Here is a 24,362-nt window from a genome sequence, read left to right on the forward strand (position 1 = left end):
GCCTTGGGCCACACAGCTTGTGAATGGAGAGGCGTTAGTGCCCAGATCTGAGGAACTCGTGCAGTGTGGTGGAGAAGCGGGGGCGGGGAAGCCCGCTGCCCTGTGTATGCATTTCCTGGCTGGTGGGGTTAAAAAGTTCACAGGAAAAGGAGAAGTAACTGAACGACTGACTGCCTGGGCCGCCCGGGGTCTGTCCGTTCCCAGGTTTGCAGTCCGCTTGCTCCCAATTTGATGCAGGTTGGGTTGAAAGATCAAGGGTGTTCGTTGAGGCTGTCAGGATGCGAGGTAGGGAGCGGTATTGGGTCTGGGTCAGGTTACTTAACAAGTAATTAATGCTAAATGATGATTAGCAAGAAATGCTTTGATCTCCCACCTTGTCTCCTGGAGAACAAAGTCCCTTTCTGGAACTGATTAGGTGCTGTGAGGTCATTTCTGATGTCGTGTCTTTCAAATCAAAGATGCTACTGAATCACCATCCGTCACCATTCCCCCGATTGGCTGTTCCCACCAGCGGTGATGGATTTGTTTTGATCCGTCTACACTCTGGCTGCTCCCTTTTATGACCAGGTGGCAGGATTTTGGGGGCCTGTCTGTGACCTTGGAACCAAGCCAGGAGAACTGAGCTTCTTTGAGGCTTGACCTCTGACCTCAGTCTTATTAGCAAGTTGACCTTCGGCTCACCAGCCAGACACTTCTACCCAGCTAGCTTGCCGGTGCTTTCACATGGAGGGAAACTGAGGAAGGAGGGGAGACTGAGCCACAGCTGTCTGCATCTTAACCCATCAGCTTGAGTGGCCAAACTGGGCTGCCACATGAATTTCAATTATTGACAGTTTTTCTGGAGTTAGGAGCAGACAGGCTGGAGTGTGTATGCACAAGTACCCTGACAGGGGACGTGGGACAGCCCTTTTCAGTTATTGGATTGGCTTCCTTATGGGGACGTTACAGGGCCACGCAGGAACCACGGCAGGAAGTGACACACACACACACCTGATGTCTGTGTTACTCTTGGTTCCCCTTTGTTTCTCTTCCCCTTCCTCTGCAGTTGGTCATTTAGATCTGGGAGGCTTGATAAGTGTGGGGTCCCTCTGGTGTGACACATAGCCCTTACCTGAAAGAGAGGCACATAATTCAATAAAAAGAGGCCCCGTGTACTTCCTGTTCTTTTTCTGCCCTGCTGTCGATTCCTGTCACCCCCGGAGTAATTAAATTGATGACGAGGAGAAGGAGGATGACGATAATGCCTGCCTTTTATTGTTGCCTACTCGGGGCCAGGTAGTTTCCCAGAAAGGCATTGCGGTCTAATGAGAGCCAGTCTTCAGGCTGCTGGCATCAGCTTTACCTGGGGAACTTGTAAAAAAAAAAAATACAGCTTCCTGGGCCTGGTCTGGGACATTGAGATTTAGTAGGTTTGTGGTGAGGCCTGGGAGGTCTACACTTTCTTGACACTTTGCAGGCAATTCTCATGCGTGACTAGGGTGGGCTCTGGGGTCAGATGCATCTGGGAATTGAACCCAGGCTTTGCCACCAACTGTGTGGTTGTAGGCAAGTCTGAGCCTCAGTTTACTCATCTGTAAAAAGGGCTAATAGTGCCTTTCCTGTAGAGTTGCTGTGAGATGCCGTCTGTAAAATACCTCGACAGTAGGCTATCAGTCAGTGATAGTTAATGTGATTTTTTTGCAATTATGGCTTATAAGTAATTGACAACCCTGAATTTGCCTTCCAGAAGGCTGGTGATGGTCTCTATGGAAATAGCGGATATGGAAGGAATGCAGGGAGCAGGGGAAGGGGGTGAAGAGTTTAGAGACATTTCCCATCCTTCAGTTACCATTGGCTGGTGCAAACACTTAACCTCAAGCAAAGACCCTAGTGACTTCATTCTCCCCTAAGTAGTCATGGCTTTTCTGAAATGGCCGGCATACCCTTACGGGGGAGCTGGTTTAAAAAAGTGGTTCTCCTCCTTTATCCCTTCCTCACTCCCCCGAAAGGAGAAGTCCCGGGTGCTGTGGGTGACTGTTGCCTTAGACTGTGCCCCTGAGGGTTTGAGGCTGTTGAGGCCACAGGCTTTGCTTCTGGGTCAGGGTAGGAGACAAGGGTGCCCAGTCTTTCCAGCTTCCTGAGAGCATACTCCAAGAGCCGGTGGGTGTAATGCTCACGGGCCCGGAGGAAGCCGGCAGTGAAAGAGCACCGGCACAGGAGAGCAGAGAAAGGCAAGAGAAACCAGTGGATGGTGGGTAGGCTGCAGCGAGGGGAAGCAAGTGGAAAACAATCTGGGGCCCCTCGTCTGGAATCCCCAGGGTTTTCCTCAGTGACAGCTGAGTCATCTGTGAAGTCCAGCAGGTTCCCAGGAGTGCAGCAGAAACCTGTGATGAAAGAGTACCCACAAAAATAGCCTGCTTATTCTGGAGAGTGTTGCACACAACATCAACAAGTAGAAAAATCCAGTTGGAAGAAAATCATCGGTGGTGAACGGAGAAGCTGGGGCTCAGGTCTCTGGACCAGTTTTTGTGAGCTCCGATTCCAAATCGGTTTGTGGCTGAACTCACATGGTTTTGCGAGCCGGATGACAGGGATTTCATCAGAACCCTCCCTTTTTGGTGGAGTGAACCGAAGCCGGAGGGTAGAAGCTTCTAGAGCACACCACATGAGACCTAGGCAGGACAGAACTGTGGCTTTGCCTGCTGACTTTTTGTAGGTAAGCGTCCTGTCTTCTCCCTGTGTCTTCACATTGTCCCCCCTCTGTACGTGTCTGTGTCCAAATTTCCTCCTTCTATAAGGACACCAGTCATACTGAATTAGGGCCCTAATAGCTTGATCTTAACTAAATCACCTCTGTAAAGACTCGATGTCATATTCTGACACATTAGGGTGGGTAAGACTTCACTATATGAATTTTGGGGCAGGTAAGATTCAGCCTATAGGGGCACCTGGGTGGCTCAGTCGGTTAAGCACCAGACTTTGGCTCAGGTCATGATCTCACGGTTTGTGGGTTCAAGCCCCAGGTCAGGCTCTGTGCTGACAACTCAGAGCCTGGAGCCTGCTTCGGTTTCTGTGTCTCCCTCTCTTTCTCTGCCCCTCCCCTGCTCACACGCTGTCTCTCTCTCTCTCTCTCAACAATAAATAAACATTAAAAAAAAAAAAATTCAGCCTATAAACTTGTCAAGCCTTCCATCTTTAAATCATCTCCCAAATCCTTGACCCGGCCCCCAGTGCCCAAGTCTTCACTTGTGTTTCTGCCATGGAATCCCATGATTTTCTCTCATCTCCTCAACATTGTAGGGGAACTGAATTACTCCATATTTTCCATTTAGTTGCCTTGGTCTTTGCTCACACTATTCCCCTTCTGGAAATGCCCTTCTTATTTCCCCATGTACAAAATTTCCACCTCTAAGCCCAGCCAAACTTCTTCACCAGGAAGCTTCCTGGGCTGGATGTTTTCTATTTGTACCTTCAGGGCTCCTCTCCAGCCTTCTCCCACCTGCTCCAAAAGTGGGCTCCGTCAAAGGGCTTTCTTGCCTTCTCTGGCTTCTGGTTGGGCTCAGCCAATGGGAAGTACCAGCATGAGATGGAAATGTGGGAGGAGAAAGAGGCTGGGGTATTTATTCCCCCAGCTTCCTCCCCATGGGATCATTGAAGGTTGGCTGTTTCCTTCTTTTGAAGGCCACGATTCCTGTTTTGTGGCCTTCTCCAACTTTTTTCTCTGCATTTCCAGTCCAGTAACTGTTCCCTCTCATAGCCCATCAGCCAAAGGGAGGTAATGTCTCATGGCCGTTGCTAGGTTTGAGGTGCAACACTGTGCCTTGTAGATTTCCCTAACCCTACTTACCCTCTGCAAACCGAGTCTCTGTTAAACTCTCCCACATGACCTGGTATGAGGGTGCCAGGGTACCATCCATTTCCTGCCAAGATCCTGACGGCTGTACTTCCCCAGTCTCTCTTTCCACTGGACGTCTATATTCTACTCTGCATTTTATGGCCTTCACCAGCTTCCTGAGACTGGAGCTCATCTTATTAATTTTTTCCTTCTCCATTTTTATCCTGTCATGCACGATTTCTCCCAGATAGCAAGGACCCAGGAAATGTCTGTTGAGTGAATGAACTCGATCACAGGTTTTCGCAGCATTTCTAAAAGATGAAATTGGACTCCATCCGTTTCAGGCTCTTGGCTGTCTTTCTTCTACCTATGTCTCTTTGGTGAGAATGTGGATCTATCCTTACTGCAACTTTTATGTCCCAGCCCCAGCCAACTGTGAAAGAATGCTAAGTGGAATGTTCATTGCTCATGGGTACTTTTGGACCCTTTTTTTGTCCCTCAGATTTAAACAACCTTCTTTATCCCACTGGACTTAGAAATCACCTGGAATTTCTCAGCCATCGTCTGTGTCATTTTAGAACTGCTTTATTGAACTTTAAGTCAGCGTTCAGCTAAAATAACCTGTAATTAAAGTCTGCAGCCGAGGATTTCTTTCTTAGTCTGATAACCTGCTCAGCTGTCTGTGTTAATAACGCCAAAGACAAATTCTTGGAAAGCAATTGAAATATTGCGGGCTCCTGCCTTTGGTGGGGTAATTAGAAAGCCAGGCAGGCACTGTAAGTGATTGCCTGCCATTATCCTTGTTTTATTTCTGGAACAATGGCCTATCCTTCAGACTTTTCTTTTTTCTTTTTTTTTAATTAAAAAAAATTTTTTTAACATTTATTTGTTCTTGAGAGACAGAGAGACAGTGCGAGCAGGGGAGGGGCAGAAAGAGAGGGAGACACGGAACCCGAAGCAGGCTCCAGGCTCCAAGCTGTCAGCACAAGCCCGACACGGGGCTCGAACTCAGGAACCATGAGATCATGGCCTGAGCCAAAGTCAGCCATCCAATCGACTGAGCCATCCAGGTGCCCCTCCTTGGACTTTTCTTATTGTCAAATGTCATCATATATTTCCCATGTTAAAGGAGGACACTTGATCATTGACATGGGGAATAAGTTATCATATTCTTCTGTGCCCCCCCCCCAATCATTTGGCTTTTTAATATTGATTGATTGATTGATTGATTGATTGATTGAGGAGGGGGGCAGAGAGAGAGGGAAACACAGAATCTGAAGCAGGCTCCAGGCTCTGAGCTGTCGGCACAGAGCCTGACATGGGGCTTGATCTCACGGACTGTGAGATCATGACCTGAGCTGAAGTCAGATGCTTAACCAACTGAGCCACCCAGGCGCCGTTCATTTGGCTTTTTTAGAAGGATGGATATGTGTGTGATCGCGTGATGTTGCCAGGTAATGTGTTCTCCAAATTTAGGTGATCTAGAGAAAAAAAAGGCACGAGTAGGTGAACACTGGTGAGGTATTTACATCGTTTAACTTTGCTTTTTTGTTATAAAGGACAAGGGCAAGTGTATTTGTTGAGATGAGGGGAACTTTAATCACACATGAAGAAAGCAGGTGAGAAGGGACAGCTGGAGTAACACCTACTCTGAACCACTGGAGTTCTCCACCAGTGTGTGTAAATAACTAAGCAGCAAAACACTCTGAAGGAGTTGAGACATTTAGATTCATGTCTCCCTTAGTTAATGTTTATGGGACAGGATGGTTCCGTGGAGCAAGGCTTATTGGTTTGAGCATTCCCTATAGATATATCCATTCTCCTGAGGGAGGGTATTTCTTTCATTTCCTTTTCTTTGATTCTTATCATATTTTTTTTAATTGTGGGAAAATAGATATAACGTAAAATCGATTGTTTTAATAACCATTTTATTTATTTGTTTGTTTATTTAAAATATTATCCTCTGGTCCTGTCTGTGAATGGGGGACCTGCCTTCTTCTTTTTTTTCTTTTTAAGTTTTTTTTTTTTTTAATTTTTTTTCAACTTTTATTTATTTTTGGGACAGAGAGAGACAGAGCATGAACGGGGGAGGGGCAGAGAGAGAGGGAGACACAGAATCGGAAACAGGCTCCAGGCTCTGAGCCATCAGCCCAGAGCCTGACGCGGGGCTTGAACCCACGGACCGCGAGATCGTGACCTGGCTGAAGTCGGACGCTTAACCGACTGCGCCACCCAGGCGCCCCATTTAAGTTTTTTTTTGTTGTTGTTGTTGGTTTTTTTTTTTTGAGAGAGAAAACACCAGTGGGGGAGGCACAGAGAGAGAGAGGGAGAGAGAGAGTCCCAAGCAGGCTACACACTGTCAACACAGAGCCTGACCCAGGACTCTATCTCACAAACTGTGAGATCATGACCTGAGCTGAAATTAAGAATCAGATGCTTAATCAACTGAGCCACCCAAGCACCCCTTCAACTTGCTTTAGTTTTTATGCTGAAGTATTCTTTAGAAAGTTACAGACATCATGGCATTCTATTCCTAAATACTTAGGGCTTAGTTTACATCTCTGAAAAAGAAAAATATTTTTCTACACAGCTAAAATCATGTGGGTTACACCTACCAGAATTTATAATTCCTTAATACCACTTAGTGCCTGGTTATAGTGAGATTTCCCAAATTATCCTTTGCAGATGCTTTATCTAAACCAGGCTCCAATCCAGGATGGTACATTGAATCTATTTTCATTCTATTTCAATCTAGACCTTTCTCAGGACATTGATTTGTAAAGAAGATGGAACCATGTGTCCTCCAGAGGATCCCTTCACTATGTGAATTTTTCTGATTGCTTCCCTGTGGTGTCACGGAACTTTCCCCCTAGCTCTTGTAATTTCTGTAAACTGGAAATGAGATCTAAAGGCTTGGTTAAAGTTAAATATCATAAATGGTGGATTAAGGTGATGGTGGTCTGTTACCCCATTATTCAGTTATGGTTGTCCCTCTTTCTTCCAGAGAACAATCTGGAAGGGGATCCATTGGCCCCCTGGCTCCCTGCTTCCCTCCATCATTCACTCATGGTTTTAGTGCCAGTTGTTCATTCTTTCCTGTGTCAATAATTGTATCAAAAGATGAAAATGGAACTTTAGTTTATCATGCTCTCCCTTGTGAATTAGCTGGCATACTCTCCCCCAAATTTTATTGAGAAATAAATCACTGATATAAATTGTTGAGAATTACATCACTGACTTGGCTTTTTTCCCTACAGTTTTCCCTCATCAATTAGGGCCACCCTTAAATACAGTTCCTCCTGAAAAGACCATATACATGCTCAATTTTCCCCTTTTAAATACCAATTTTCAAAATAAGGAGTTGGTTTAATGGCCATTTCAAATGGTGACAGATGAGTTTGTCAGGCTTTTTCTATGTTGAGTGTCATGATAAACTCATGGAATTTCATAGATCCAGGGGGCTTTTCAAGGCAAATTGGCCTGCTGGAGATGAGCCATTTTTAAAGAAAAGCAAGAATGGTAAATGAAGAGAGGGCTATGGCTGCAGCCAAAGTGTGTGTGTGTGTGTGTGTGTGTGTGTGTGTGTGTGTGCGCGCGCGCATGTGTGTGTGTGTGTGTGTGTGAGAGAGAGAGAGAGAGAGAGAGAGAGAGAGAGAGAGTGTTCCCCCATCCCTACTCCCAGCCACACCAACCACTGTACATTTGCATTTGTCAGGCTTCCCTAAAGTCTTTAAAGCACCATCAGAGCCCAACAGACCACCACAGTGCCTGTTAGCAGCTCATTTAAGAGGTGATTCAACTATCTCTTTGGTTTGGTTAGTTTCAACATGCCCCAGGGTTTAGGGCCTACATTTCCTAACCAGGTTACCTTTCAGGAATAGGAATTAAGATCACTCTCAATGATGGTGGGTAAAAAAAAATATGTATTACATTGCATGGATATGCCACATTTTGGCTATTGTAAACAGCTGCTAATCAGTGATGAACTTAATTTTACTCCTGTTTTGCCTCTTGTCTATGTTATCATCCCATCTTAAGTAATCTACTTTGAAAATGCAGAACTTTTTATTCTGATTCTGTAAGGTGTTTCTCTGGAGGATGGGGAGACATAATGGGATGGGTGTCCATTAGGAAAGCAACGAAGGGGGGAGATTTGGTCTTGTTAAGAAGAAATATTTTTAAAGTACAGAAGTCTTGGTTGTAGGCCAGAATTATGCTGGCATTTTAGTATTTTTAGCCCCTCCTATTTTCCGGAGCCCCAGGGGAGAGGGGTTTGTAAAGTGAACTCATTTATTTCGTCCAAATTGAGTGTTCAGCCTTAGCCTGGATTTTTATAGGGCAATGAGTAGAGCAGGGAAGTAACTTCCTAAGGTCAGCGAATGAACTGGAAATGGGGTGGATGGCGGGAAAACATTTCTCAGATCAATGCCGGTCACCTGTTAAATTAGTTAATCTTTAAAAAATCCTGTGCCCGGTCACAAATCTTCCAGTGAATGTAAATATTTGTTGGTTGATTTTGGTAACGTAAGGAGACATTATTAGGAGAGGAACCCCATTTAAAAGAAAGCTCAGTCTGTTTAAAGGACCCATATGACAAATATACATGGTTTTTAAATGCTTGTGGAATGAATGACTCTCCAGGGGGAAAATAGAAAGCAATTAAATAACATTATTATTTCCTCGGCAGAAATCACTGCAGCCCTTGGCTGGTCATACAGACACTCTTTGAACTGTAGTTTCATCCAGGCAACCCTGGAATCGGTCCTAAGTTGCTATGTGACACAATGTAAAAAATCCTCTGATTTACATTTTATTAGAAAAATAACTCTCCAAGAGACCGCCTTTTGCTGTTAAGGGGGAAAAAAACCTATTGCAAAACAGAGACAAAGGGTAAAATATAGTAAAATAACTGAAGCACGCATTCCCTGGTGCTTGTTAAGTATAAATTATTACTTGTGCTGGGAAGCTACCCCTTCGTGTGCCTGTTCTGTTATTTCTGTTCCCTCCTTAGGGGCATGTTTACAAATGGGGTCCATTGGTTTAGGACTGTGCCAGCCCGTTACTGGTCTGGACAGAGAATCCATTCTCTTTCCCTGCCTTGATCCTCTGGAAAATAATGTTCCCAAGCTTTAGCCATGCCCTTTGGGACATGGGCACAAGGAAAGGGGCCACACATAGGAGAAACCCTTGTCCTAGGGAAGTCCAGAGTCCAGCGGGCAACTTGTCCCTGTCCCTGGAAATGGGGATAGAGAAGATGGCTCCCCTCCTTTAACCTAATAAGCTCAGGGCTCGTGCCTACACTGGGGACAGCCTGCAATGTCCTTAGGTGGCTAATTCTGGGCACAATCTCTCAGCATATAGGGGTCATTCCTGGTATCTCCTGATCTGATAGGCAGACCAGAAAATTAAATGACAGAGAGAAAACAGGGAAGTGGGTGCCGACTGTGACCAAGGCTGATTCGGCTCCCATCTGTTTTTTGTTTATTTCTTCCCTGCTTGGTGGAAGTTCTGGATCCTCCTGGCTCAGGGCAAGCACCAACTGCTCGGGTGGCATCAGCTTTGGGAAGCTCTTTCTAAGAATATAAGCCTTGGCTAAGTGGAGCTGGGAGAGCATTCAGCTCTGAGGGTCAAAGATGAGGCAAAGATGAGGGAGAAAGGATAAGCCTAGAAGCACAATGTAAACACTAAATTTTCAGGTGGCAATTCTGCTGGTCCCGGGCTAGCATAATGTATTTCTGAATACATTTTTTCTTAAAATTTTTAATGTTTATTTATTTTTAAGAGCAAGAGACAGAATGAGAGCAGGGGAGGGGCAGAGAGAGAGAGAGAGAGAGAGAGATACAGATTCTGAAGCAGACTGTAGACTCCAAGCTGTCAGCACAGAGCCCGATGCGGGGCTCGAACTCATAAACTGTGAGATCATGACCTGAGCCGAAGTTGGATGCTTAACCGACTGAGCTACCCAAGCACCCCTTAATCGTTTTTAAAGTTTATTTTTATTTATTTTGAGAGAGAGATAGCAAGGGGGTAGGGGCAGAGAGAGAGGGAGACAGATCCCAAGCAGGCTCTGCACTGTCAGTGTAGAGCCCGATGCAGGGCTCAAACTCATGAACCATGAGATCATAACTTGAGCCGAAGTCAAGAATTGGATGCTTAACCAACTGATCCACCAAGGTGCCCCTAGCATAATGTATTTTATATACAGCCCAGCACGCTTTTAATACAAAACAAATGTTGGATAATTGTGTGTGCCAATTAGCTAAAGGAAACTTGACTGAGGGGAGGAGTAAGAAGTTCTTTGCAAGTGTCAAAAGAGGAATTAGAAAAAAAATTTTTAATGTTTTATTTATGAGAGAGAGAGAGACAGAGTGTGAGCGGGGGAAGGGCAGAGAGAGAGGGACACACAGAATTGGAAGTAAACTCCAGGCTCCGAGCTGACAGCACAGAGCCCGACGTGCGGCTCGGGCTCACAAACCGTGAGATCGTGACCTGAACCAAAGTCTGGTGCTTAACCGACTGAGCCACCCAGGCACCCCTCAAAAGAGGAATTTTGAAGAGGTGTTAGGATAGTGGCTGGCAGGAGCCTTCTTACTGTTTGGAGAGGATCCACTGCATTATCATGTCTCACTCCTGATTTCCTACTTCCAGACCTGGCCCCTGACAGATGATTGATCAGACAGCAGTTTGGTTACGAAAATCATACCTATCTGCCTTGAAATTGAATTTGAACCGAGAGTACAGAATTTGCAAAATTTAATAAGGGATAGTTGATTTAATTCTACAGAAGTCTGAGTTTTTCACTTGGATCCTTGTATCGATCTCATTTGGCATCCTCTTTTGGCTCTGGCGTGAGGGATCGGAGCGGTGTGATTAACAGCCCAAGCCCCAGGCTCTCGGCTCTAGGCTCCAGCTGCCTGCGGAGTCAGATCCAGGTGCTTTCATTTCCTAGCAGCAATATGCCTCAGTTTCCTCATCTATAAAATGAGTGAACAATGGTACACACCTGATAGGGCTGTTTCATGGGATAAATAAGGGCCTCAGTCAGTTAAGTGTCCGGACTCTTAATTTCGGTTCAGTTCATGATCTCATGGTCTGCATTGACAGCAAGGAGCCTGCTTGGGATTCTTTCTTTCCTTCTCCTCTGCCTCTCCCCCAGTTATGCATTCTGTCTCTCTGAAAGAAAATGAACAAACAAATAAAAAGGCATAGGACATCTGGGTGGCTCTATCTAAGCGTCCAATTCTTGATTTCAGCTCAGGTCATGATCTCGAGGTCAGTGAGTTTAAGCCCCACATCTGGCTCCGTACTGACAGTGCAGAGCCTGCTTGGGATTCTCTCTCTCCCTCTCTCTCTCTCTGCCCCTCCCCCACTTGTGTGCATGTGCTCTCTCTCAAAATAAATAAATAAACTTAAAAAATAAATAGAGGTAGGGGCATCTGGGTGGCTCAGTCAGTTAAGCATCTGACTTTGGCTCAGGTCATGATTTCATGGTTGGTGAATTTGAGCCCTGCATTGGGGGAGCTCAAACCCCGCTTCGGGTGAGCCCCGCTTCTCTCTCCCTCCCTCTCTCTCTCTGCCCCTTGTGGGATTCTCTCTCTTCTCTCTTTCCCTCTCTCTCTCTGCCCCTTCTACCCTTGCCTCACTCACTTGCACCCTCTCTTTCAAAAAAAGTATACGGAATAATGAGATAATGTCTATAAGACACCACTGGCTCTAGCCCTGCAATCATTCTTTAGTAAATATTAGCTGCTGTTATTATCTGGACCCCTGAAGGATGGGGGTCTCTGGGTGGTGTTATTATATAAGGGACTCTGGGCTTGAGAGTATTTCCTAATTTTCTTTGGGTCTCCATTTCCTCATTTGTGAAGTGAGGGGGTCTGGTGAGGCCCCTTCTAGTTCAGAAATGATATGGTGGAAGGAAGTTTGTGTTAGCTACAGCTTCTGTTTATCAACATTTTCCCCTTCTCTTCTTTGTGCCATGATAAATGGGAACCATGTCTTTTTACTTCCTTAAATACAGAAAAGAGCTTTTGAGAGTTCAAAAGAAATCGCCCGAAGACAAGTCTAGGTGATCTTGCATTCCTGATAAGCAATGGGAGAGACCTTCAAGAAAAAGTCCCACTTCCGTACCTTTGCAGTTCTGACCACAATGAATGACAATGAAGTAAAAGCATGATTAGCATATTATCAGCCCCTCCCCTTTATTTTAAGGGGCTTCCTAATGGGTAGAATGGCCCCTAAGAGGTCATCAGATACAGACTTAGGTCCATCACTGTAGATTTTTAAAAGCTGAGATCTTTGGGGATGGAGTAAGGTAGAGGAGGGGGATATTCTTTTGCATTTTGTTTTTGCTAACCTTGAGTGGCTTGTGGAAACTATAAAGAAACTATAAGGAAGAAGGCAGGAAGGAAACGCAGAATAAATATGTTTCAGTAAAGAGCAAGTCTGTTGGGATTTTTTCCCCCATAGTGTCAGTGGGTGTATAAATTTCCTACAGACTTCAGAATCCACTCAGTAAAACTGACATTCCTGCTTACCCACTCCTGCTGACTCCCTGCTGGAAGCTCCTGAGTTTTACTTACAAGGTCTCTGCCACATACATTCTGCCTTCCTTGAAAGCCCAGGCCGTGACCTGCCTGTGGGTCCCTTCTGTTCTCACAGTGGATTTCATGGCCAGTGGCCTGGGCATGAATAACAGTTGGACAACACTGCAGAGTTGATTACGAGATTTCACAGCTAATAAGGTTTTTCTTGGGAAAGCCTTTGATCTCTGCAGAAGGTTGCTCATCCCTGGGTTGGGCATACCTTTCCATTTTACAGATGAAGAAACTGAGCACACACAGGTAGGCATGTTTAGCGTCATATTGGACATTCCTAGTTAGACGATAAGTGTGCCAGCTGCCCAGCTAAGTCATCTGCGCCTTGTCGTGAGTTTAACTGTGGTTTTGATGCTTATAACAAACAGCATTGATTACTCTAGCTAATGGTCAGAGCTCCTCTTCGGAATAAGGGCAGGGGGAGGAAAGTGTCCCATAGACATTTTTTAATTTTTTTAATGAATCTCAATCTGGATTTCCAGTAACAATTTTCTGCAGGACTGGGCTGCTTTTGGATTAAGCATTAAGAGTTACAGTTTAAATTCTTTACAGTTTAAGAATTTAGAACCCATTCCTTCTGGGCCAGGCTCAGACACTGCCTGCCAATCTCATAGGAGAACTGGGTTCTGGCCTGCAAGTGCCCTGCCCCTTCTGAGATCGCTTCCAGGGCATATCACCTCCAGGGTACCACTGGAAGGAGGGTTTCTGTCCAAGACGGTGGGGCGCCCAACTCGGGGCAGAGTGCATTCAGGGCGTTCTCTCTGGGAGCGTCCAACTCCGGCATCTCTGTGGGAACTCCCGCCTGCACCACAGTACGTTTCACGTGGACTCCCTCTTGATCTGGAAAGGCAAACCTGAGAGCAGAGAGGGCAGCGTCAGGGTACCTGCCCAACCCAACTGCCCGCTTCCGGGGGAACTGAGCCCCCACACCGTATGCAAGCCAGTGGGCCTAAAAGCTCCGGGTACGGGCGGGACTCCCGTATTCGCGGGCATCAGGTCCTGGTCCCAAAGCATGTGCAAACCTGGGAGCCTGTGTGCCCGCTGCCGGGGGCACAGGGAGTCTTGCTTGGCGTCGCGTGCAGGGCCGCCCCCCGTGGCCGGTGCGCCCCGGGGCTCCTGCCAGACGCCCCGCAGGACCACACAAAAGACCCCACCCCAGGTCGGGCGTGCATTTCCTGTTAGAGCGGCGGCGGCGTGCAGCCACCCATGTGCATCCCGCGGCGCGCGGGCCGGGCGGGCCGCGGGGCACGCCCCCACGCAGTCCCAGTCCCCGCGCGCCGGCCGCGAGGGGCCGCCCTCGGCGGGCCCGCCCCCATGTCACCGCAGGCCGGGCTCCCTTTGTGTGCGGCCCGAGCGCCGCGGCCGCGCCATTGGCCCGCCGGCCCGGGGGGCCAGCCCCTTCCTGGCTCGCTTCATGCATATGCATGAGCGCCCCGGCCCTCCCCGCGCCGGCCCCTCCCCGCCCCCTCCCGCGCGGGCGTGCGAGGCGCGCGGCGCGGCTCCCTCCTCGCGGCAGCAGGCGCCCGAGCCCGAGCCCGAGCCCGAGCCCGAGCCAGGGCGAGCCGAGCCTGCTCCGGGCGGGCGGCGGCGGCGGCGCCGCTCCAGCCATGTCAGCGCGCGCGAGCCTGGGCCCACCATGAGCCATGGCCATGTCCGTGAGCGCCGAGGACGACGACTATGAATCGGAGCCGGACCAGGTCGGCGGCCCGGGGTGGGGCTGAGGGAGGGACCCGCCGCCCGCCCGCCCGCCGATCTCCCGACCGACCGACTGACGCGCCCCGGGCGGCAGCGACGCCGCGGCCGCCGCGATGAGGAGAAAGTTTTGCAGCCGCCGCCGGCGGGGCCGCCAGGGCCGGGCCCGAGCGGGGCGTGGAGGAGCTCGGCAGGCCGGCGGCCGCCGGGGCGCCGCGGGCCCCGCAGCCGGCCCGGGCAGGGGGCGTGTGCGAGCGGCTGTGCGCGAGGGTGGCCGGCAGTGCCGCGGGGACAATGTGGGCCTCGCCGTCGGGCGGGCCCTGCCGGGCGCGGGCCACGGCCCGCGGGCAAGTTGCGGGCGCCGGCGCTGGCGGCCAGGGCGCGCCTCGCCCTCCCCTCGAGCCCTCGCCCGCGGCCCACGCGCGTGCCGGCCGCCCTGGGCGCACCCGGACCTGCGGCCGCCTGCGCCTCCCTCTTTTCTGTTTGCAAAGTTGCACCGGGACCCTCGGCCTCTGGGCTGGAGGACGCCGCGGCCCGGGGCCCGTGGGCCCGACGGCCGGAGCTTTTGTCTGGGCGCCGCGCGCCCGCCGCCCGCCGTGGGCAGACGGAGACAGGAAGGGGTGCGAGCCGCGGGCCGGCGCGGGGAATCCGGAACCCGGCGAGTGCGCTCCGCCACGGCGGGGCGGAGGAAGCCGTGACCCCAGATGGCAGTATTTGGCCTGGGTTGGATTTAGAAGGGAAAGCAACCTCTCTTGGGACGAGGGGGGAGAAATCTGTGTATAAAACAAAGCCCTGGGTGTGTTTACGGCGTGAATTTGCTCCGGGAACATTCGTGTTTAGGAAGCGGGGGAAGAAAGTTGAGGTTTTACGGAGTGCAGTCTGCACAGTATTTGAAACAGGACACAGGCTAGGTGGACTTGTGCGAGAATTAAGCATGGGGTGGGTTAAGTTATCATGTGGGCATGGGACCAGGTGAATAAGATGCTTATTTATAATCCTGGGTGCATTTCCTCAGTGGAATAAAGATGTTTTGGAATGTTCAGGCCGAGATGTAGGAACGTCTTTCTCGTCCGTTGGGGGCGATTGAGGAAGCGCTGTATATGCTGCGCTTAAATTGTATCAGACACATCATTAAGTGGTTTTATCTAACAGACGAAGTTAAATCTTATTGTTTAGTTGCATTTTACTGTTTTCTGAGTTTTGCTGGGATATTTTTCAGGCACATGCACCTTATGAGGCGTTCCTGAATCTCGCTGGTCTTAGGCATTGGGTTAACCCAGAGACAACCCAAGTGGTTTTTGTCTTGGAACTTTTATCAAGTCAGCAGCACAGTGTGCGAATGGTTCTCACTTCTTGCTTCTTGGTTCACACCAAATCTTGGTTTGAAAAATCTTCAGTTTGGGTCTGCTTAATTCCTGCCAGCAGGTTACTCTTTCTGCATCTGCTTATTCACAAGAAGACACTGGGAGCCAGCCTGGACTGTGCTTTGGTGTTTCTGGATTGAGGTTCCTGTTACTTGCTTTTGTTTTGGTTTTTTAATTTGGCCACACCCTGTGGCCTATGGTAGATGCAATCTTTGACAAGGTTTGAAACAAGATTTCATGTGTCTCTGGGCTAAAAACCACGGTTTTCAGGTCTGCCACTCCTGAGAGAGCCTTCCTTCAGGAGAGGACCTATGCTCCCAGTAGCCAGACTGCTTTCCCCCTCCTGAGGATAGTCAGCCCTGTGTGGCCCTTCTGGAGCTGTCAGCAACAGAAGTTCTTGAGCTTCATTTTAAGGCGGTCTGTTTCACTCAGGTGTATTGAGCTGACCCCTAAGCCAGGTCAGTGGGCAGCAGGTTTTTCGCATATTCCCGGCAGAGAAGAAGATTGTCCGTGAAGGACCGCACGCCTGCGGAAGCTCCAGGCTGTAACTCCCTGCTGTTGGCCTCCTCTAGCCCTTCCTCACTAGGTTTTTCAGCCTTTCTCAGCCTCAGGATTTCTTGGGCCTGAGAACAGTGGCTTCCTCTACGGATCTCGAAAGCATTTGCGTCTTTCCACCGGAGAGTGAGTCTCTGGGCTCTAGACCCCACTCTTCTGTAAAGTGTCCTCCAGGGAGGAGTGGGCACGCAGGTACACTCACAGAGAGACTGGCGGAGGCCCTGTCGGGAATTGCTCTTGCCCAGTTACCCCCAGCAGCTGCACCTGGCCCCTCTCACACCCACCCCGCATCAGCATTTTGCCTGTTCCACTTTAAAAGTCCGTGCCCATCTCTAGTGCCCACCTGAGGCTGGTGTCCGGTCCTGGGCGGCATCAGGCTTCCTTAGGTGTGTCTGCCCTGTGGCTTCCCCCAGCAGCCTGGGTTTCCCCCCGCTGCTCCCAGTGTGGGGTGGGGGCGAGGTGGTGATGGTGGGCAGGAGGAGACCCCTTGCCTGCTCTTTGCCAGTGCTCACTCTTGGCTGGGCCTTCTCCCCTGGACTTGATTTGCTTCTCCAGTGCAGAATGTGTCAGAAAATTCTTTAGCTGTGTTCAGTTTGAGGAGATGCCCCCCAAAAAAGGGCTGTTAATGAGAATATGTGTTCCATCTTTTTTTTTTAACCCCTGAAGTGAAAATAGCTTTGTTTCTTTTCTTAAACTAAAAGTGATTGTTGTTTTAAAAAAGTAAAAATAATAGAAAATTATGAAGAGGAAAATCTCTCAGAAGTTTGTGCAGCCATAACTACTGTATTACTCATTGTAGCTTCTTATGAAATTTTAAGACAGGGGTCCCTGAACCTTCCTGAAATAATATCAAAGGTTTGTGACTTTGTGTGCATTTTTCTGGGAAAAGGTCCTTAGCTTTCCTCAGATTCTCCAGAGGTCCTCGCATCCCCTGGGTTTCCGGTAGCTCTCGTGTTTTTATTCTCTTGCTCCTTACCCTCAGTATATAAACAAACCAAAGCCCTCCCTGGAGTCTACAGGTGTGTGTTAAGGGGCCCCACACTGCTGCTAACATCCAGCTTTTCCTGGGATGTCCATTATGCATGAAGATTTGGGAACAGACATATGTTGAGGTGAATCTATGTTATGCAGTAGAACACAGCATTAGCATGACAGATGTGGGGGGGGGCATCACTACCCCTCGTGGGGCTGAGTGTCAGTGTGCTGCTGTTGGGGGTAGCTTGCTGGGAAATATACAACGGTCTTCACTGTAAAACCACACAGCCACATTTCACTGTTTTTCTCACTGACTCGTCTGGACAGTCGTCCCTTCTTGAAACTCTTCCCTGGCTCAGGGATGACCCAACCGCCTGCTGCTTTGCCTGCCTTTCCGGCCGTTCCTCCGCAGGCTGGTCTTTCTCACTGGCCCTTGAATGTCCGTAGTCTTGGAGGTAGTGTCCAGGACCCTCTTTTCACTCCGCCCGTCCTCCCTGGGCAGCCTCGTGGACTTAACTAGTTTAACAGTATGTGATGCTGACTCCCGGCTGTGGATCCACTCTGGTCCCTCCCGCTGCCGGCCAGCTTCCTTGAATGTCCCGTGGCTCCTCAGATTCTGTGTGTCCACGGTGGAGTCACTGATCTTTCCTTCCTCTCCTAGGCCCCTTGTTCTCCTGTTGCTCAAGCTATAAACCTCAGAGCTTTCCAGGGCTCTTCCTGCTTGTATGTCCCATGTTCAGGCAGCCTCCGGGGTCTTCTAAAACCAGGTCTGCTTCTAAAACATGTCCTGAATCATCCCCTCCCTGTCAATGCTTCTGTGGCTTCTGCTCATGCCTTCATCATCTTCAGCCTGGACTGCTGTCGTCATACCCTTCTCAACTCCTCTCCCCGCCTGTCATCTTGCTCACTGTCCAGAAAGTCACTCCTCACACTTGTGCATGTTGCTCCTGAGCGTAAAGTCCTTTCACTGCTCTTACAGGGGACACCGCATTTCTGTGTCCTATGAGGCCCTACAAGATTGGGCTTCTGACATCTCAAGTCGTTGTGTCAGGCTATTGAACATGTCATGTCACTTCACGTCTCTATCTTATTACTCTTCTTTCTGCCTAGAATGTCTGCTCCCTACCCCCACCCCTACCCTCGGCCTGAAGATGCGGCTTGTTCTCCCTTAAGACCCACCTTAGTCGCCACCTCCTCTGTCTGTGACCCTTTTCCCAATATCCCTTCCCAGTGAGATGAGGCATTTCTTCTGGGTCAGCATGCCAGGGGCCATGCTTTAGAGTCACTGGTGAGGCTCACATCTCAGCTTCTCATTCATGGGCAGTATGACATTAGGTAGATGACTTAACTCTGCTGTGCCTCGGTTTCCTCACTTTTTTTTTCTTTCAGTTGCTTCCTGAATGGAGATCATAATTCCTGTCTCATAGGTTACTGATGCGAATATTGAAAGGAATGATTACTTCAGACAGCGTTACTTGTAATATCATTATCATCACCATCACATTGCATTGCATTTACGTGGTTGGTTGTTTTTCTCACCCTAGACTCTAATGCCTTTGAGAGTATGGGATGCATCTTATTCATCTCTGTATTCCCAGCACCTACCATTGAATCTGGTACAGAATTCTCAGCCAGAAAACACTTGAGTAGGCAGGTGGGTGAACCTGTGACTCATTAATGAATGAGTCTCCAGTGCAGATTACATACTCTTGTTGGCTAGTAATGTTAAGCATCTTTTCATCTGCTTGTTCCCCATTTGTATGTTTTTGAAAACATACCTATTTAAATCCTTTGTCTACTTTTTAATTAAAAAAAATTTTTTTTTAATGTTTATCTTTGTTTTTGAGACAGAGAGAGACAGAGCATGAGTGGGGGAGAGGCAGAGAGAGAGAGGGAGACACAGAATCTGAAGCAGGCTCCAAGTTCTGAGCTGTCAGCACAGAGCCCGATGTGGGGCTGGAACTTGTCAACCGCAAGATTGTGACCTGAGCTGAAGTCAGATGCTCAACCGACGGAGCCACCCAGGCGCCCCTAAATCCTTTGTCCATTTTAAAATTGGGATGTTTGTCTTTTTATTGTTGAGTCATTAGAGTTCTTTATATATTTTAGATACTAGTCCCTTACCAAATGTATTATTTGCAATATGTTCTCCCACTCTCTGGGCTTTTTCACCTGATTGTGCCCCTTTTGAGCACAAAAATTTTCAGTTTTGAAGTTTAGTCCATCTCTTTTCTTTTGTTGCCTCTGCTTTTGGTGTCCTATCCAAGAAATCATTGCCTAATCCAGGGTCATGAAGGCTTACCCTTTTGTTTTCTTCTAATAGTTTTATAGTTTTAGCTCTTACATTTAGGTAAGAGGTAATTTGAGGTAATATTTTACAAATAGTGTGAGGTAGGGGATCAACTTCATTGTTTTTGCATGTCCCTGCATCATGTGTTGAAAAGACTATTCTCTTCCCCGACTAAATCATCTTGACACACTTGCCGAAAATCACTTGGTCTCAAAATTCATTTTGTCGTAAATATTGTGAGGGTTTATTTCTGGATTCTCAATTCCGTTGATCAATATGTCTGTCTTTATGCCAGCATCACATAGTCTTGTTTACTGGAGCTTTGTAGTAAGTATTGAAATCAAGAAGTATTTATCCTCCAACTTTGCTCTTCATTTTCAAGATTGTTTTGGCCTTTCCAGGTCCCTGGCATTTCCACATGAATTTTAAGGTCAGCTTGTTGATTTCTGCAAAAAAAAGAAAAAAAAAAAAAAAAAAAAAAAAAAGCTGGGACTTTCACAGGGATTGCATAGAATTTATAGATCACTTTGGGGAGTATTGCCATCATGACAATATTAAGTCTCTCAATCCATGAACATGGGATGTCTTTTCATTAATTTAGGTTAATCCAAGTAATTTTAATCCCAGTATTTTAGACATGAGGGATTGAAGAGGTTCTGCCCAAGAATATTCAGAAGAGGATCTGATGGATAGGATGCACTGTTAATATTTGTGGAATGAATGAACAAGTGAATGAAAGAACTACCAAAATACTATTGCTGTTAAGGAAAATGCTTAGGAGTAACTGATGGAGAAGAGGTGTCAGAATACTATGTTTTGTGTGGGGGACAGTTACGGACTCTAGATGTCCTTAACAGGTGGAGCTGGGCTGATAAAATCAACAAGTGGCCTTGGGGTTGAGGAGACCGGTTTGTAAAGTGAAAGTCAGTGGATACCATCACTCCATTTTGCTGAGAATAGTTCATGCTGAAATTAACAAAGATGCATTCTGGGTTACTTGAACAAATAGAGGCAAAGGTAGGATAGAGTGGAATTTAGAATTGGTTTTGAACTTTTAAGTGTTTTTAAATTTAGTTTTGAGAGAGACAGGGTGCAAGGCGGGGGAGGGGCAGAGAGTGAGGGAAACACAGAATCTGAAGCAGGTTCCAGTCTGTGAGCTGTCAGCAGAGCCAGACGTGGGGCTTGAACTCACAAACCGCAAGTTCATGACCTGAGTCAAAGTCGGACACTTAACTGACTGAGCCACCCAGGCACCCTGAGTTTTGAACCTTTAGGTATCACGCAGAAGAGATTAGGACAGAAGTTTCATGCCAGAATGACAGGGCTTTGACTTGTTTACCTTCCTTAATAGAGACCCTCCACTGTCTTTTTCACCTGTTGATTTTCTGGGTGGTCTTTCTTAGGTGCCTGCATTTCAAGTGTTGCTCAGCTGACTCCTGACAAGCCAGCTGGTGTCCACTGCCCGCAAAAACTGGCCATGAGGCTGTAGGTGGCAGCAGCTTTTCTAGCTTGACTTGGCAGCTGGCTAGAGAGGGCCTGAGTCAAGGTCTTCACAAACAGCCTCCTCACACCTCTTCTTCCAGGACATCGTCTCTCGTTTACCCTGTCATTTTCCGGGATGTCTCAGCTGCCATTGGGATCCTGAAGAATTTGGGTTTTTTTCACGGGTTGGAAAAGTGCCTCTCTGGAGAGGAATGTACTTTGGAAAGCACTGGAAGGTAGACTTGTTTCACAGTCACTTATGAGCTCTGTGACCCTGGCTGGATTGGCCTAACTTTTGACTTTAGAGGGACACTGTCCCCATGGCCAGTAAGGACAGAGGTGCCCAGCAGCTATTTATACCTGATGCTCCTGAGTGGAAGAAGAGAACCGTGTTTGGACCCCGGGAATGTTTTCAGTCCTTCACCAAAGTGGCTAGTCCTTAGAATCTCCTGCTGTGGGAGTCAGAGTTTGAGCCCTTCCCCTCTGGTTTGTCCTTGGAGGTTGGACTGTGTGCACTGTCCTCACATCTGTACCTGACTTGAGGCTCGGCACTGTCTGCCTCATTGCCAGGGTTTGAGGACTGAGTCACTTAGAGGACATGTGCTCTTTATAGGGGTAGAATCTTAGTCGCATTGGCTGTGACGGGAGGGAGAAACCTTCCTGGTTTCCACTTCTCTGGCAGTGAATGTGCTTCTGTGTACTTTCTCTTGGCACCTGTCCTACTATGGGCGTGAAGGCACTAACCAGGGGCCTCTTCCAAGGGTGTGTGCTCACCTCCAGTGGACTCCTGCCCTGCTGTGCCTGCCTGTGTGCTGTAATCCGTAGTGCTCAGAGCACAGTCTGGGTGTGTGCTCATCCTCTGCTGGCTCTGTCACCTTGGGCAAGCCACTTATCCTCCCTCTCCAGTCCCCTCATCTGAGAAATGGCATCTCTCATAGGGTCATTATTGGAAAAATAAGGTAATATCATATGCAAAAAGATGATCACAGTAGCAAGCATTCGGCAAATATCCACCATCACTGCTGTCACCGTCCTTGTCATCGGCTGCTTCTGCCTGGCACACTTGCTGCTCTCTGGTCAGCTGCTCAGTGTTCAGGTCCGTGGCTCCTTATGTACCATTCTCATCTCCAAAGCCTCTGAAAACTCATCTTTTTTTTTTTTTTTTTTTTTTTTTCCCTTTACTACTCATCTGACAGCAATACCTGACATGAATGTACATGTATGACGCGTGGGCCGATTTATCCCTCTTCTGGTGTTAGGGCTGCCAAGCTTCTCCTGTATGTGACAAGGGACACTCGAGACCTCATTGGGGTGCAGTGTAAGGACTGGTGGGAGGGGGCCGCGAGACCTTCGGTAGGGGAAGGCAGAGTAGCTTGTGTGGGAGCAGCCCCTTCCCCGAGGCAGCTGGTGGTGACAGGCCCATCTGTGGGTCTCCCTGGTGACAGGGCCGCTGTCCGGGCCACCTCACAGCTCAGGGTGGCCGTGACCGAGTGAGCGTGGAGTGGCTCTGTGGCAGCGGCAGGGTCAGGATGGGGTTGATGAGGACCAATGGGCCACCAGAGCCAGGTCTGGTGTCTCCCTTTCCCCTTTGGAGCTTAGGGCAAGCTGCGGGGGATAAAGATCAGGGGAGCAGCACTTCCAAGGTGAGCACCTCAGCCGTCAGACGGCTTTGCAGTTCCCTTGAATGTTGCAGGCTGCTAGGAAGATGAATTGGAGGGAAGGGTCCACTTAGGTGTCGGTACTGAAGTGGGGTGCGTGTGTGAGATCTTCATTCTGCGCAGGGACCACTGCACTGGAGAAGAGACGGATGAAAGGTGGACGGTGTTTCCTTCTGATGTGGCTGTTTCTAGATAGCCCCTGTGGTCTTGGGGGAAGGTGGTCCCTGGATGGAGCACCCTTTGCACTGTTGTGATACATAGTAACCACACTTCTGGGCCCCCAGAACTGACTAGAGGAGCTAATTTTCTTAGGGATCTGGGTGTGGCAAGCGAGTGAAATTAAAAGGCTGGGACTGGACTGGAGATTAATTGGCTGCAAAGGGCGTTAAGCATTTGAGGCCAATTCGATCCGATGGTTTGGGGTAAGGAGTGTCTCCCTGACAGATGAACCATTTTTCAGCAAACTCTCCTGCTACTTGGAAATGTGCTTCAGACAATGCAGGCTACATCCTGGTCCCTCCCACTTTTAGTCCCAGGTGCACAGGGCCCCTCAGCAGACTCTGTCCTCCAGCGGTTGGCCCAGGAACTCCACCACGGATCCTGGTTTGCAAGAGGCTCTGAGACTGCTGGCTGGGATATAAGGACCCCTGAACAGGACCTGTGGCTGGCTGGTTCACTCTTTCACATTTTTGCACTGCTTTCTGTTCATTTCCCTTCTGTTCTTCCTCTGAGTCACAGGGAAAGAAGCATTTGGAGCCCATTTAGAGAAGATCTTGAAGTCGGGGTTCCTTAGGGTTACTGTCTCATTCCACCTGGGTTTGTTTGGTTTATTGAGCACATCTGGTGTGCCAGGCCATCTTGTGAAAGGACAGTGGTGACAAGACTTTTGATAACCGCTTTCCTGAGTCTGCCTCATGGGGGAAGGCGCCCTGAACACAGGACAGGGAGGCTGCCAGAAGAAAGCAGTTGTAAACTGGGGCCTGCAGAAGAGTAGGCATTAGCCAAGCGGAGTGGGGAAGGGAGTCTGTGTTCCTGGCAGAGGGGACAGAGGCCTCCCGTGTGGCTGTGTACGGCCTCTCTCGGGAAGCACAAGTAGTGCCCTGGCCTGAGGTGGGCAGGGGCCTCTGCCGAGGCGTGGGGGCCCAGAAGGGTCTTGAGCCAGGACATGCTCTCAGAAGCAGGGTGTCCTCTTTTTACTTTCAGGGGCTGCCATAATAAACTACCCCAAACTGGACACTTAACAGAAACTTACTCTCTCACAGTTCTGAAGGCCAGAAGTCTCAAATCAAGGTGTTAACAGGACCATGCTTGCTCTGAAGGCTCTAAGGGAGGATCCTGCCTTGTCTATTCCAACTTTTGGTGGAGCCTTTGGTGGCCGCGGATTTCCTTGGCTTATAGACCCATTACTCCAGTCACATGGCCATCTTCCTGTGTCTCCACATGTGTTCCCTCTGTGCCTGTGTCCAGACTTCCCCTTTCATAAGGATGCCAGTTGTACTGGATTAGGGCCCACCCTAATGACCTTATTTTAATTGGATCGCCTCTGTACAGGCCCTGTTTCTAAATAAGGTCGGAGCCTGAGGTCCTGGGGTTGGGACCTGAACACATCAGCCTCAGAGGCCCTGCGGTGGGGGTCCGGCCAGCCCTGCGGCCCATCTCACCGGCCCTGTGTGCTCTCCCGCAGAACCGGGCGGTAGGTCGGCCCAAGGGGAAGCTGGGCCCGGCCTCCGCCGTGAAGTTGGCCGCCAACCGGACGACGGCGGGAGCTCGCCGGCGCCGGACGCGATGCCGCAAGTGCGAGGCCTGCCTGCGGACCGAGTGCGGAGAGTGTCACTTCTGCAAGGACATGAAGAAGTTCGGGGGCCCCGGGCGGATGAAGCAGAGCTGTATCATGCGGCAGTGCATCGCGGTGAGTGTGGCGGCTGCGGCCACGCG

General features: G+C 48.9%; 1 protein-coding gene across 12 annotated transcripts in view; it reads left to right on the top strand.

Moving 5' to 3' along the window:
- The window catches only part of KDM2B (lysine demethylase 2B), a 153,533-nt gene that overhangs the window by 109,720 nt on the left and 19,451 nt on the right, over positions 1-24,362 (top strand). For all 12 annotated transcript variants that reach the window (XR_007145959.1, XM_047828605.1, XM_047828602.1 and 9 more), the window contains one exon: positions 24,112-24,336. Coding sequence is in view for 11 of the 12 variants with exons in the window: in XM_047828605.1 (XP_047684561.1) it covers positions 24,112-24,336 (225 nt within the window). In the remaining variant the exon portion in view is untranslated. The remainder of the gene's footprint in view (positions 1-24,111; positions 24,337-24,362) is intronic.

This window comes from Prionailurus viverrinus, chromosome D3 (assembly GCF_022837055.1).
Source record: "Prionailurus viverrinus isolate Anna chromosome D3, UM_Priviv_1.0, whole genome shotgun sequence".
Classification (NCBI taxonomy): domain Eukaryota; kingdom Metazoa; phylum Chordata; class Mammalia; order Carnivora; family Felidae; genus Prionailurus; species Prionailurus viverrinus.